Source organism: Leucoraja erinacea, chromosome 36, assembly GCF_028641065.1.
Source record: "Leucoraja erinacea ecotype New England chromosome 36, Leri_hhj_1, whole genome shotgun sequence".
NCBI lineage: Eukaryota > Metazoa > Chordata > Chondrichthyes > Rajiformes > Rajidae > Leucoraja > Leucoraja erinaceus.
Window position 1 is genome coordinate 11,024,908 of NC_073412.1, and position 12,223 is coordinate 11,037,130.

General features: G+C 43.6%; 1 protein-coding gene across 1 annotated transcript in view; it reads right to left on the reverse strand.

Moving 5' to 3' along the window:
• The window catches only part of LOC129713552 (fibrillin-1-like), a 312,091-nt gene that overhangs the window by 141,952 nt on the left and 157,916 nt on the right, over positions 1 to 12,223 (reverse strand). Inside the window, exons 21-24 of the mRNA XM_055662676.1 lie at positions 10,482 to 10,619; positions 4,623 to 4,673; positions 3,940 to 4,065; positions 721 to 942 (exon numbers count right to left, since the gene is read on the reverse strand). Of these exons, the coding sequence (XP_055518651.1) occupies positions 721 to 942; positions 3,940 to 4,065; positions 4,623 to 4,673; positions 10,482 to 10,619 (537 nt within the window). The remainder of the gene's footprint in view (positions 1 to 720; positions 943 to 3,939; positions 4,066 to 4,622; positions 4,674 to 10,481; positions 10,620 to 12,223) is intronic.

Consider the following 12,223-nt stretch of genomic DNA (forward strand, 5'->3'; position numbering starts at 1 on the left):
ATGAGCAAACTCCCTGCTCCCAAAGAAAGTTTTAAAGTTACAATGCTCCATTTGGATTGAATTAATTCTCATGATGTGATGAAAAGATTTACTGACTGCTACTGTCATCTGTCCTTCACAGAGATTGCAATTCATGTGGAAGATAATTCCACCTTTTAATTCTACATCAACCAAAATTCAGAGTTAACAACAATTGGATTATGGATACAGTTATAAATGTTGATACATAAGTTATACCAGTATCTTCGGCATAATGTTTTTTTCTCTTTCCGTCCTACTCTCACAGTGAGATTATAAACTAACCAACATTCAACATTGTCAAATAGTTCTTAAACTATGGTGAAGATTGGGAGACTGGTCGTATTCCGATTCAGTATTAAAGCAATCCTATTTAAACAAAGCAAATGAAGAAAGTTAACTAATTTATTTCACTCCCACTTATCCAGATTGCCAATAATAATCTAATTGAAATCAATTACATCTATAAAGACCATGGATCAGAGTGCATGTTTGAAAATTAATCATTCTTGGGAAGTAAGCATTGCTGACATTAATTTCCCACCACAGCCCATAAACACTAATTTGTTATTTATTTATTTCGTAAATTGAATAAGATCCTACACAAAATCCATGTGACAGATTAATGTAAAATCTGTGGTTTGATACAGTAAAATATTGCAAATTTTATATTGTTTTATAAATGTTTAGTGCAATAGTTACCTTTAAAAAAAGGCTTCCCATTGGTTTCTCTGCTGAAAAATCCAGGTCCTCGTGGACAAAGAGTTTTGTAGAGACCTGTTCCTTTCTCAGGACATTTTTCACAATCTGGCCCCCAAGCAGCACCAACAGAGCAGCAGCAAGCATCCATGCGAAATCTTCCAGGTATAGACGCTGTACATTCATCCTCATCGTATTTCAAATAGCAGTGCTCCAAACGAATATCTGGCCAAAGCATAACACCAAAGTTGTCACTTTTGGTACCGAAGTAGGTAGCAGTATAGTAAATTACCTCATAAATTGTAAAAATATTTGTGTCTGTAGTTAAATTAAAAAACAGCTGATGAAGCAGCAGAATATTATAGTTCCAAACTGAAGGTTTCTAATTTCACTTTAGGCCATAAAATGAATTCTGTAAATTTGATTTTAGCTCCTGTATGGGAATGCAGGCGAGTGAGTAAACAGCCCACCCAGGAACAATGAAGAACAGGCAAATAGTGGGACAACCTTAACATTAAAACCTGTGGTTTTCAGGATGCAGAAATAGCTCCCTGGAACAAGATGTCAGCAGGGGAACTGTAGGAAGGGATTTAGTCTGGGACAAGGAAAACCAAAAAGTTTATTGTGAGACTTAAGGGTCTCATTTGGTTCTCTCAATCTGCTGTAAATTAAAATGTAAATAAATTATCTTATTTTGACGTTGATAGATTTACTATTTGAGTGTGTTACAATGCTCTGCTCCTCGCCTCTCAAATTGAAATAGCAATCCGATAAGAATTTGAATCATTTATTTAAGAAATGCCCTTTTGTTCACTGCTGGTTGGCTGTCCCAGAGTTACGTAAAAAAATGTCTCCTCACCTTGCCCATAGATACTGCATGGTTGGAGATGAAATTTATCTTTTTAACTTAATTCCTATTTTTATTTATACACTTGTGCCAGACTGCAAAGGGAACAATCACATTGTATAGATGACTTTTTCTGGACCTAATTACCATATACCATGTTTACATTCCAGTAAATCATTGTGCTGCCGCTTGAATAGAATAGCAGCTCCCAGTGCAGCAAACAATGAGCAGTAATCATAGAATAACATTGATAAAGAACACAATTTTAATGTGAGGAAAAGTAAATTTGTGCATTATCTATTAAGGTCCACAATTGAAGCAGTAAACAAATATTCGCGAACCAACGTGGATTACAATACTTTTAAGAAGGAACTGCAATATTACAATATTGGTACCTGACACAGGAGTAAGCTGCACCACCTGCTGACCCGCTCTTGAGCTGGTCCCCTCACTGTCCGGTCTACATTGAAAGACACGGACCGGACAGTGAATGGCATGCAGTGTCACCCAGCGCAGCATGTGAGGCCATGTCCTGCTCCTGGCACAGACGGAATGCAAAGATTTGCGGGAAGCGGCTGACATGAGCGAGGCCAAGTGGACAAGAGAAGAGAAGCGGCAGCCAGCAAGAGAGGAGGAAGCTCCATAGTGAGCAAACATGTCCTGTCGTTGGTGGCGGCCCGAAGAAAGCACTGTTCCCAGTGGCTACAACGTGAGGCACAACAACAGCTGTGTCAATCGCATCGTGCGATGGGTGAAGAAGGGCTTGCTGGTGCACCTTGCGAGTGAGCTTGGCGTCGAAAGCCAAGGTTGGGGTGGGGGTGAGAGTCAGGATCCGTTATAAAGGGATCCGTCAAAACGAGGGTTTACTGTAGTATATCTTCACATTTTCCTCAAGATAGGAACCCTACAGTTACTGTAGTGGCAAGATCCTTAATAGAATTGCTGTACAGATCTTGGGAGTCTACATTCATAGCTCACTATAGGTGCTAGCACAAGTACATAACGTGGCAAAAAATACATATGGTATGCCTGCCTTCATTGCTAAGGGTATTGAAATAAAAGTCAGGCAGTCATGAAGCAGCTCTATGTGACTTTGGTTAGGTCGTATTTGGAGTATTGCGTTCACTTCGGTTCACCCCCTTACAGGAAGGATATGGAGGCTTTGGAGTGGGTGCAGAGGTGGTTTACAAGAACACTGCCTAGGTTAGAGGGTTTCAGTTACAGGGAGAAGTTGGATAGAATTAGATTGTTTTATCTGGAACATTGGAGGTTGAGGGGAGACTTGATGAAAGTATATAAAATGATGGGAGGCATAGATAAGGTAGACAGTCAGAATCTTTTTACCAGGGTGGAAATGTCCATCACTAGAACAAAGCCATAATGTGAGAGGGGGTAAATTTAATGGAGATGCTTGGCGCAAGTTTTTTTTGCACCGAGAGTGAGTTTGAATTTAGTTTATAGTCACGTGTACTGAGGTACAGTGAAAAGCTTTTGTTGCGTGGTGGTGAAGTGGGGGCCAAGTGGTAGGGGCTTCAAATGCATTGCCAGGGGTGATGGTGGAGGCATATATCAGAGTGGCATTTAAAAGGTTTTTAAGATAGGCACATGCAAGTGTAAAGAACAGAGATATATGGATCCCGTACAGGTAGATGACATCAGTTTTAGGCAGGTTACACAGAAAAGCTGGAGAAACTCAGCGGGTGCAGCAGCATCTATGGAGCGAAGGAAATAGGCAACGTTTCGGGCCGAAACCCTTCTCCAGACTGATCGGAGGTGGGGGTGGGTGGGGACAAGAAAGGGAAAAGGAGGAGTAGCCAGAAGGCTGGAGGGTGGGAGGAGACAGCAGGGGAGCTGAGGAAGGGGAGGAGACAGCAAGGACTAACAAAATTGGGAGAATTCGATGTTCATGCCCCGGGGGTGCAGACTCCCCAAACGGAATATGAGGTGCTGTTCCTCCAATTTACGGTGCTGCTCGCTTTGGCCATGGAGGAGACCCAGGACAGAGAGGTCGGAGACGGAGTGGGAGGGGGAGTTGAAGTGCTGAGCCACCGGGAGGTCAGCTTGGTTATTGCGGACCGAGCGGAGTTTTAGGCATCATGTTTAACACAAACGTTGTAGGACGAAGGACTCGTTCCTATACTGTACTATTTGTTATGTTCTCTATAGGTACTTAGATACGAGTTTAACAGGGATAGGACCAACTTACAGTTGGGAGAGGATTGCACAGCTGGGGCCATGCTTGAGCCAGGAAATGAGTTGGTAGAAACAATGTTTCCCAATAGAGTCCAAGGGAAAGGCCTAATGGGCAGCCAATGGTCTGTCACAATATGGCTGACGTATCTCTGAGTTTGGTGAAAGTTTCAATCTATACTTACCAACACATGTCCTTCCATTGCTGTCCAAGGACATTCCATTAGGACATGTACACTGAAATGATCCAGCTGTATTCACGCAAGCAGCATTTATGCATACTCCAGGGAATACTTTACATTCATTAACATCTAAAAATAATTATAAAATACATATGGTGAAAAATTGGCATTATTGGAAAAGTTACAAGCAGACACAGAACACTTACCTAATTTTGCTTTGTAAACTAAAAAGAATAAGTACTATTATGACTTACCATAATTGGACAAGGGAAAATAAAACAATACATTACATTTGTAAAGGTGAACTCAAAAGTTCCAAACTCATGAGCAATGTCTACTTATGATGCCAATTACAATGGAATGCATTTCTCTTCAACCAATGGGATTATCATTAATGTGACTGTTCTTTGTAGTGTAAAAGGCATGGCAATTTGCCATTTACTAATCACGAACAGACATGGATTCTGGATGAAAGTAATATCACAAAAGTTAAATTATCAACATTTTAGTATTAATGAGTACTATCATCCATTTTTAAAGCGTCATCTCTGGCATATGTATTTTTTGTGCTTTATACAAATTCCCTGAACATTGTACAGTCATCTGATGTTAAAAAAAAAAGCATTGATTTATATTCTATCATTTGGATTTGTGGGCAGAGATACAAATAGCGTAGTATTACAAACCTTCACAGATTGTTCCATTTGTTCTTGTATATCCTTTGGGGCAGGCATTATCTACAAATAAAGCAAAACTATTATCAGTTTATAAAAACTAAAGTTAGAATAATGATTATGTGGCTTTATTAAATTATACAGTATTGTCCTTTGAGTCAGAAGGAATTTCAACAATTCAACAATGTCAACTGATTTTTATAATATGTACTTTACAATTTATGATGCAATTTAAAAAACAAATCTTTTCAAGCATTTCCACAGGTTGAGGAGAATGGGTGATGTTTATACATGTTCTCTTTTAACACATATCGTCCCTTGATCACCAGCTACAATAAAATTTGGGCAGAATGAGGTCTTGGACCAATGGCAGGAAGGTCTAAGTGATCTAGATAGGCTATGTTATACATATTTTACACACATATACACACGTTAAATCAAATTCACACATGGACCTAACATACATGAACAGCCAATATCTCATTTCTTCTTGGCTCCCACCTTTCCTGGTCTCTTTTTCCCTCTTCTTTCCTCTTTTCACTCACCCTCTCCCATTTCAGACCCTTCCGCCTTTCAAACAAGTCAAAAGGTATTCTTTCATTTGTTAAATAGTAATAATCCCTTTCAGAGTAATAATCTGTTCTCTTAAACAAGTACACTGATTCAGTAGTTAATGCCTTACAAATCACGATATTCTATACAGGTGCACAACCTTTTATCCAAAATTCCAAATAACGAAAAGCTCCGAATAGCGGACATTTTTTCGGTCCTTGAAGAAAGGTCCTTGAAAACGTTCAACGAGGGCGGCCAGCAGAGGTGACAGCGGAACTTCCGGTCGGTCCTCAAAGAAAGGGGAACTAAATCCCCTTTCATAAAAGAGAAGGTGAGGGTATATTGCGCGGGAGGGTTAATAATTGACAATCTGCTGCTGCCTGCCCGCTGAGTTAAAAAGTTCCCACGGTAGACACGATACACAGTGTATCGTGAGTCTTGCGTGGGAACTTTTTAACTCAGCGGGCAGGCAGCAGCAGATTGTCACTCCCTTCAGTTTCACCCCACCTACACCCCTCTGCTTCCCGGCCATGTGTGTGACCCCTTCCCTCCCCTCTCCAGCTCCCCGCCCATTGCACCGGCGCGGGGGCTTTGTACTGTCTTCACGTCGGCGATGCCAGCAGGTCAGTGCCAGTCAGCGGAGACGTCAGGACCAACGGGACACCGACCCCCAGGCCCACTGCAAGCACGGAGATCCCAGAGACCCACAGCCAGCAGCAGCCCAGCCCCGTTCCAACTCCAGAGGAACACGCTCCCCATAGGGACAGAAGCTGATGGTGTGCAAGGTACGTCTTGTTTTTGGGGTTGCGGATGAGGGGGCGCAGCTCGGGCTGTGACGTCTCCAGCCGCCCCCCTGTACAGGAGCTGAGACTGGGAACTGTACCGCCCTTGCAGGTGAGCAGGAGAGTGGGGATGTTTGCAGTTGCAGAGGGAGGGGGCAAGAACGGTACAGTTCCCAGTCTCAGCTCCTGTCCAGGGGGGTGGCCGGAGACGTTAGGACCAACGTGACACCGACTGCAAGCACGGAGATCCCAGAGACTCACAGCCAGCAGCAACTCTAGCCCAGCCCCGTTCCAACTCCAGAGGAACCCGGGTTGCGGATGAGGGGGCGCAGTTCGGGCTGTGGGCGAACTGCCACTTGTCGCTGTAGCGGCCCATCGGGGACCGGTTCCTAGTGGTCCTGACGTCTCCAGCCACCCCCCTGGACAGGAGCTGAGACTGGGAACTGTACCGCCCTTGCAGGTGAGCAGCAAGTGCAAACAACCCCACTCTCCTGCTCACCTGCAAGGGCGGTACAGTTCCCAGTCTCAGCTCCTGTACAGGGGGGTGGCCGGAGACATCAGGACCACCAGAAGCCGCTCCCCGATGGGCCGCTACGGCGACAAGTGGCAGTTCGCCCACAGCCCGAGCTGCGCCCCCTCATCGGGACACCGACCCCCAGGCCCACTGCAAGCACGGAGATCCCAGATCAGCAACTCCAGCCCAGCCCCGCTCCAACTCCAGAGGAACATGCTCCCCGTAGGGGCAGAAGCTGATGGTGTGCAAGTTACGTCTTGTTCTTGGGGTGGCGCAGCTCGGGCTGTGGGCGAACTGCCACTTGTCGCCGTAGCGGCCCATTGGGGAGCGGATTCCTCTGGAGTTGGAGGGGGAGGGGGGTATTGTGCTGTTTGATCGCCCCCTGCTATCCCAGGGACAGGGAGACACAGCGGCTTTTGAGAATGGTGGGCAATCACTTCCAAAGTTCTGCCCACACAGTCAGTACACCTCTCCTACACTTGTCTCCCGCACTAAGATCATCTCGCAGAGAATGATCCCAGCCTAACCCTCCCTATTCTCTCCTATTCTGCAAGAAAAAACTACATTGAAGACTCAAACTCACGATCGAGTAACTGCCGGGATCGAGGCGCAAACTCGCGACCTTGCGGATATGAGCCGAGCACTCTACCACTGAGCCAGCCGTTAAAATCTACGCTAAAAATCTTCCATTCCGAAAGCCGAAAAATTCCGAATTACGAAAAGTGTCTGGTCCTAAGGCATACGGATAAAAGGTTGTGCACCTGTAATCGTATATTCCTGCTATTTTAATAATAGACAATAGACAATAGGTGCAGGAGTAGGCCATTCGGCCCTTCGAGTCAGCACCACCATTCAATGTGATCATGGCTGATCATTCCAAAACAGTACCCCGTTCCTGCCTTCTACCCATAGCACCTGACTCCGCTATTTTTAAGAGCCTTATCTAGCTCTCTCTTGAAAGAATCCAGAAAACCTGCTTCCACTGCCCTCTGAGGCAGAGAATTCCACAGACTCACCACTCTCTGTGAGAAAATGTGTTTCCTCGTCTCCGTTCTAAATGGCTAACTCCTTATTCTTAAACTGTGGCCTCTGGTTCAGGACTCCCCCAACATCGGGAACATGTTTCCCGCCTCTAGGGTGTCCAAAACCTTAACAATCTTATATGTTTCAATGAGATTCCCTCTCATCCGTCTAAACTCCAGAGTGTACAAGCCCAGCTGCTGCATTCTCTCAGCATATGACAGTCCTGCCATCCAGGGAATTAACCTTGTAAACCTACGCTGCACTCCCTCAATAGCAAGAATGTCCTTCCTCAAAATAGGGGACCAAAACTGTACACAATACTCCAGGTGTGGTCTCACTAGGTGTTTAAGAAGGAACTGCAGATGCTGGAAAGTCGAAGGTAGACAAAAGTCCTGGAGCAACTCAGCGGGTGCAGCAGCATCTATGGAGCAAAGGAAATAGGCAACGTTTCGGGCCGAAACCCTTCTTCAGTCTGAAGAAGGGTTTCAGCCATGTCTCAGCAACTACCACAACATCATAGTTGCCAGTTTCTAACTGATCCTCAAGCTCTTCCACTTTATTTCTTATACTTCGCGCATTCATATACAGCACTTTGACCTCCGTATTCACTTTCCCCCCGCAATGCTCGCAATTGGCCCTGACCTTACTCTGTTGTCCCTTCTCGAGCTTTCCGGAAAAAAAATTGTTCGGCACGGACTTGTAGGGCCGAGATGGCCTGTTTCCCTGTAATTGTTATATGGTTATATGGTTAATTCGAGAATCTTTTGTAATTTTTCCTGTAGCCACTTCCCCTTCAACTCCATCTTTATACTCCCAATTTGTCAATCCCTCCCCAATATTCGCCCAAGCTGCCACTGTCTGGTATTATAGCTTGCTTAAAACCATTAAACTAAATTTCATCACACACACCTGCACAAACAATTAAGAAAGTTGAATTGCCACCAAACTAAAAAAGATGCTCATTTGTTAAAAGACGCAAAATGCTGGAGTAACTCAGTGGGACTGGCAGCATCTCTAGAGGGAAGGAATGAGTGACGTTTCGGTTTGAGACCTATCTTCAGACTGACACTGGGAGAGGGAAACTAGAGATATAGATGGGTACAAAGAGAATGTACGGCGTGAAAACGATAGATTAAACCACTTATCAAGGAAATGGTTCATTGTTGGCTATGGGGAAGATGACGACTCAGTAAAATTAATCAGGAGGACAGTGCAACTAGTCGGAGAACTAGGGTGGGGGAGGGAAGGAGAAAGGGGGGAAAGCATGCGTTTTCACACCTTACATTCTCTTTGTACCCCTTCATGTCTAATTTCCCTCTCTCCTGACTCTCAGTCTGATGAAGGGTCTCGACCTGAAACGTCACCCATTCCATCTTTCTAGATGCTGCCTGTGTCTATTTTCAGTGTAAACCAACATCTGCAGGGCTTGCCGACACATTTTGCCTGCTCATTTGTTAAAGTTTACTCAAAACTATCGCTAATTTATTAAAGTTTACTAAAAACTAATCTCCAAGGGACAGGATGCAGATCCATGCAAGAAGTGAGGAATAACAGGCAATTTAAGCAGAATCCAAACTTCGATTAGATTTTCCTGGAATAGAAAATCACTGAACAGTTTATACTTTAAACTGTTAACACTCTAACTGAAAGGTTCACATAATGCCAAGGAATGTTATTAATGGCTATATATTTCTGCAACAAAAAAAATAATTTTACCAGTTTTATGAAACAACGTGAAAATCAAGTCTAAAATAATATGAAAAGAAGCTCTTGAAAGCATAACCATTCTCCTAGTTTCAACCATGTATTAAGGTTTCACTAAATTACAAGCTTTTGCATATGAGGCAGCTCAACCATCTGAGCCATTTATTGACACAAAATGCTGGAGTAACAGGGACCCCAACAGTCCTTTCAGGTTAGGCAGAGGTTCACTCGCACCTCCTCCAACCTCATCTATTGTATTTGTTGTTCAAGATGTGGACACTTATACATCGGCAACACCGTAGACAGGACGATTATTTTGCTGAACACCTTCGCTCAGTCTGCGTGGACCTACTTGATCTCCCATTTGCCAAACACTTTAATTCCCCTTCCCATTCCCACACTGACGAAGGGTCTGAAGGGTCTCAACCCAAAACATCACCCATTCCCTCTCTCCAGCACTGCTGCCAGTCCCGCTGAGTTACTCCAGCATTTTGTGTCTACCTCCCACACTGGCCTTTCTGTCCTGGGCCCCCTCCATTGTCAGAGTAAACACAAATTGGAGGAACAGCATCTTATATTTTGTAACTTGCTTTGTAATTGTGTCAGTGCCGTAGGTGGCTGCTATTTGTACACATTGGGACATTTCACTGTGCCTAGTCATGTGTGACAAAAAAGTATTCCATTATATTTCGCTTCGGCAGCTTACAACCCAGTGGTATAAATATTGTTTTCCCTAACTTCAAGTAACCCTGCATTCCCACTCCCTCCATCCCTCCCCCACCCGAATCGCACCAGCTTCTTGTTTTCATCCAGCAAACAGCTAACAATGGTCTGTTTCCTTTATCATCGTTGCTTTTTTGCATGTCATTAATTCATTTGTTCTGTCCCTCGACATTGCCGTCTATATCTCTTGTTTCCCTTTCCCCTTATTCCCAGGCTGAAGAAGGGTTTCGATCTAATACGTCACCCATTCTTTCCCTCCAGCATTTTGTGTCCATCTTCGGTTTAAACCAGTATCTGCAGTTCCTTCCTACATATCTGACCCATTTGTTTTCTATTGAACTTTAGTGACCTAATTATTTCCCATCCATCATTTGTGCACAATAATTTCTCAGAAATCTTTTCATGATTCACTTACTACAATTGTATGGGGTGGCAGGTATTTAACAACATGTAGCAGTGTGTACTCCCAAACACTTCAAGATTCTAGTAACCACACAAGCACACAATGAAATATAAACAGATTACTTCAACACAGTGTAAAACATTCTAACATAATTACAAAAACATGAGTACCTTTTTTGCAGGGTTCACAAGGACTCCCCCAGGCAGCACCCAATGTAGAGCAGCACTGTGACTTTAGTGTGGCACCATTAATGTTTATTTCACACTTTCCTCCGATGTGTTGCAACCAGCAGGTCCCCTTAACTGTCTCTGTAGGAAAAGTAGATTTCTAAATGAAAACAATGGATTGGCTGCATTATTTTTGATAAATGGAAAACATTACTGGACGGCACAATGGCGCAGTGGTAGAATTGCTGCCTTAAAATGTCAGAGACCCAGGTTCAATCTATGGGTGCTGTTTGTACAGAGTTTGTACGTGGTACCCGTGACCAGTGGGGTTTTCTCCGATATCTTTGGTTTCATCCTACACTCCAAAGACGTACAGGTTTGTAGGTTAATTGGCTGGTATAAGTGTAAATTGTCCCCAGTGTGTGTAAGATAGTGTTAATGTGCGGGGATCTCTGGTCAGTGTGGACTCGGTGGGCCGAAGGGCCTATTTCCGCGCTGTATCTCTAAACTAAACAAAAAATATATAGATGTGCAGATATTCTAAATTTTTAAATACTGCATCAACAAAGAGAACTACAATCATTAATGAAATGACTCTAAATCCATTTTGGAAGTGATATTTTATTTAGTTTAATTTAGAGATGCAGCTTGGAACAGGTCTTTCGGCTAACCAGGTCCACAATGACCACTGATCATGCATTTACTCTTTTTCATCCACACCTTGCACACTAGGAGCAAGTTACTGAGGCCAATTAACCTACAAATCTTTTGGGTGTAGGATGAAATCAGACCACCCGGAAGAAACCCACACAGTCACAGGGAAAATGTGCAAACTCCAGACTGACAGTATCTGTGGTCAGGATCAAACCCGGGTCTCTTACACCATGAGGCAGCAGCTCTGTCAGCTGCGTCACTGAGCTGCCCTTATTAAATTATATTCCAAACACTGGCTATTAAAACTTAATTGAACACGGCACTCTTTCATTAATTCGGAAAATATTACAAATAAACAGCAAAGTGCACTTGTGTAGTGTTAGTTTTCCAACACCAGAGGGACCTATACTATCTGACAACAATATCACATGACCATCTACTTATGGAACACTGCCCTACATTTTATGGGTAAATTCAACATCTGTTCTTGACAATTTAAAAAATATACTCCAGTACTGGAGTCCCTTATGAATTTACAACCATTCAAATCTGTTTGAACAACATATATCAGCATGTTCATAAGTGATAGCAGATATAGGCCATTCGGCCCATCAAGTCTAGTCCACCATTTAATCATGGGTGATCGATCTATTCCTCTCAACCCCATTCTCCTGCTTTCTCCCTGTAACCTTTGATGCCCTTTCTAATCAACAACCTATCAATCTCTGCTTTAAAAATATCCAAAGACCCAAAGACAATGAATTCCACAGATTCACCACCCTCTGACTAAAGAAATTCTTCCTCATCGCCTTCCTAAAGGAACATCCTTCAATTCTGAGGTTATGATCACTGGTCCTAGACACTCCCACTAGTGGAAAAATGCTCTCCGCATCCACTCTATCCAGGCTTTTCACTATTTAGTAAGTTTCAAAGAGGTCCCCCCCTCAACCTCCTAAACTCCAGTGAGTAGAGGCCCAGTGCCCACAACTTATGTTAACCCACTAATTTCTGGGATCAGTCTCGTAAACCTCCTCTGGACCCTCTCTAGTGTCAGCACATCATTCGTCAGATATGGCCCCAAAATTGTTCAC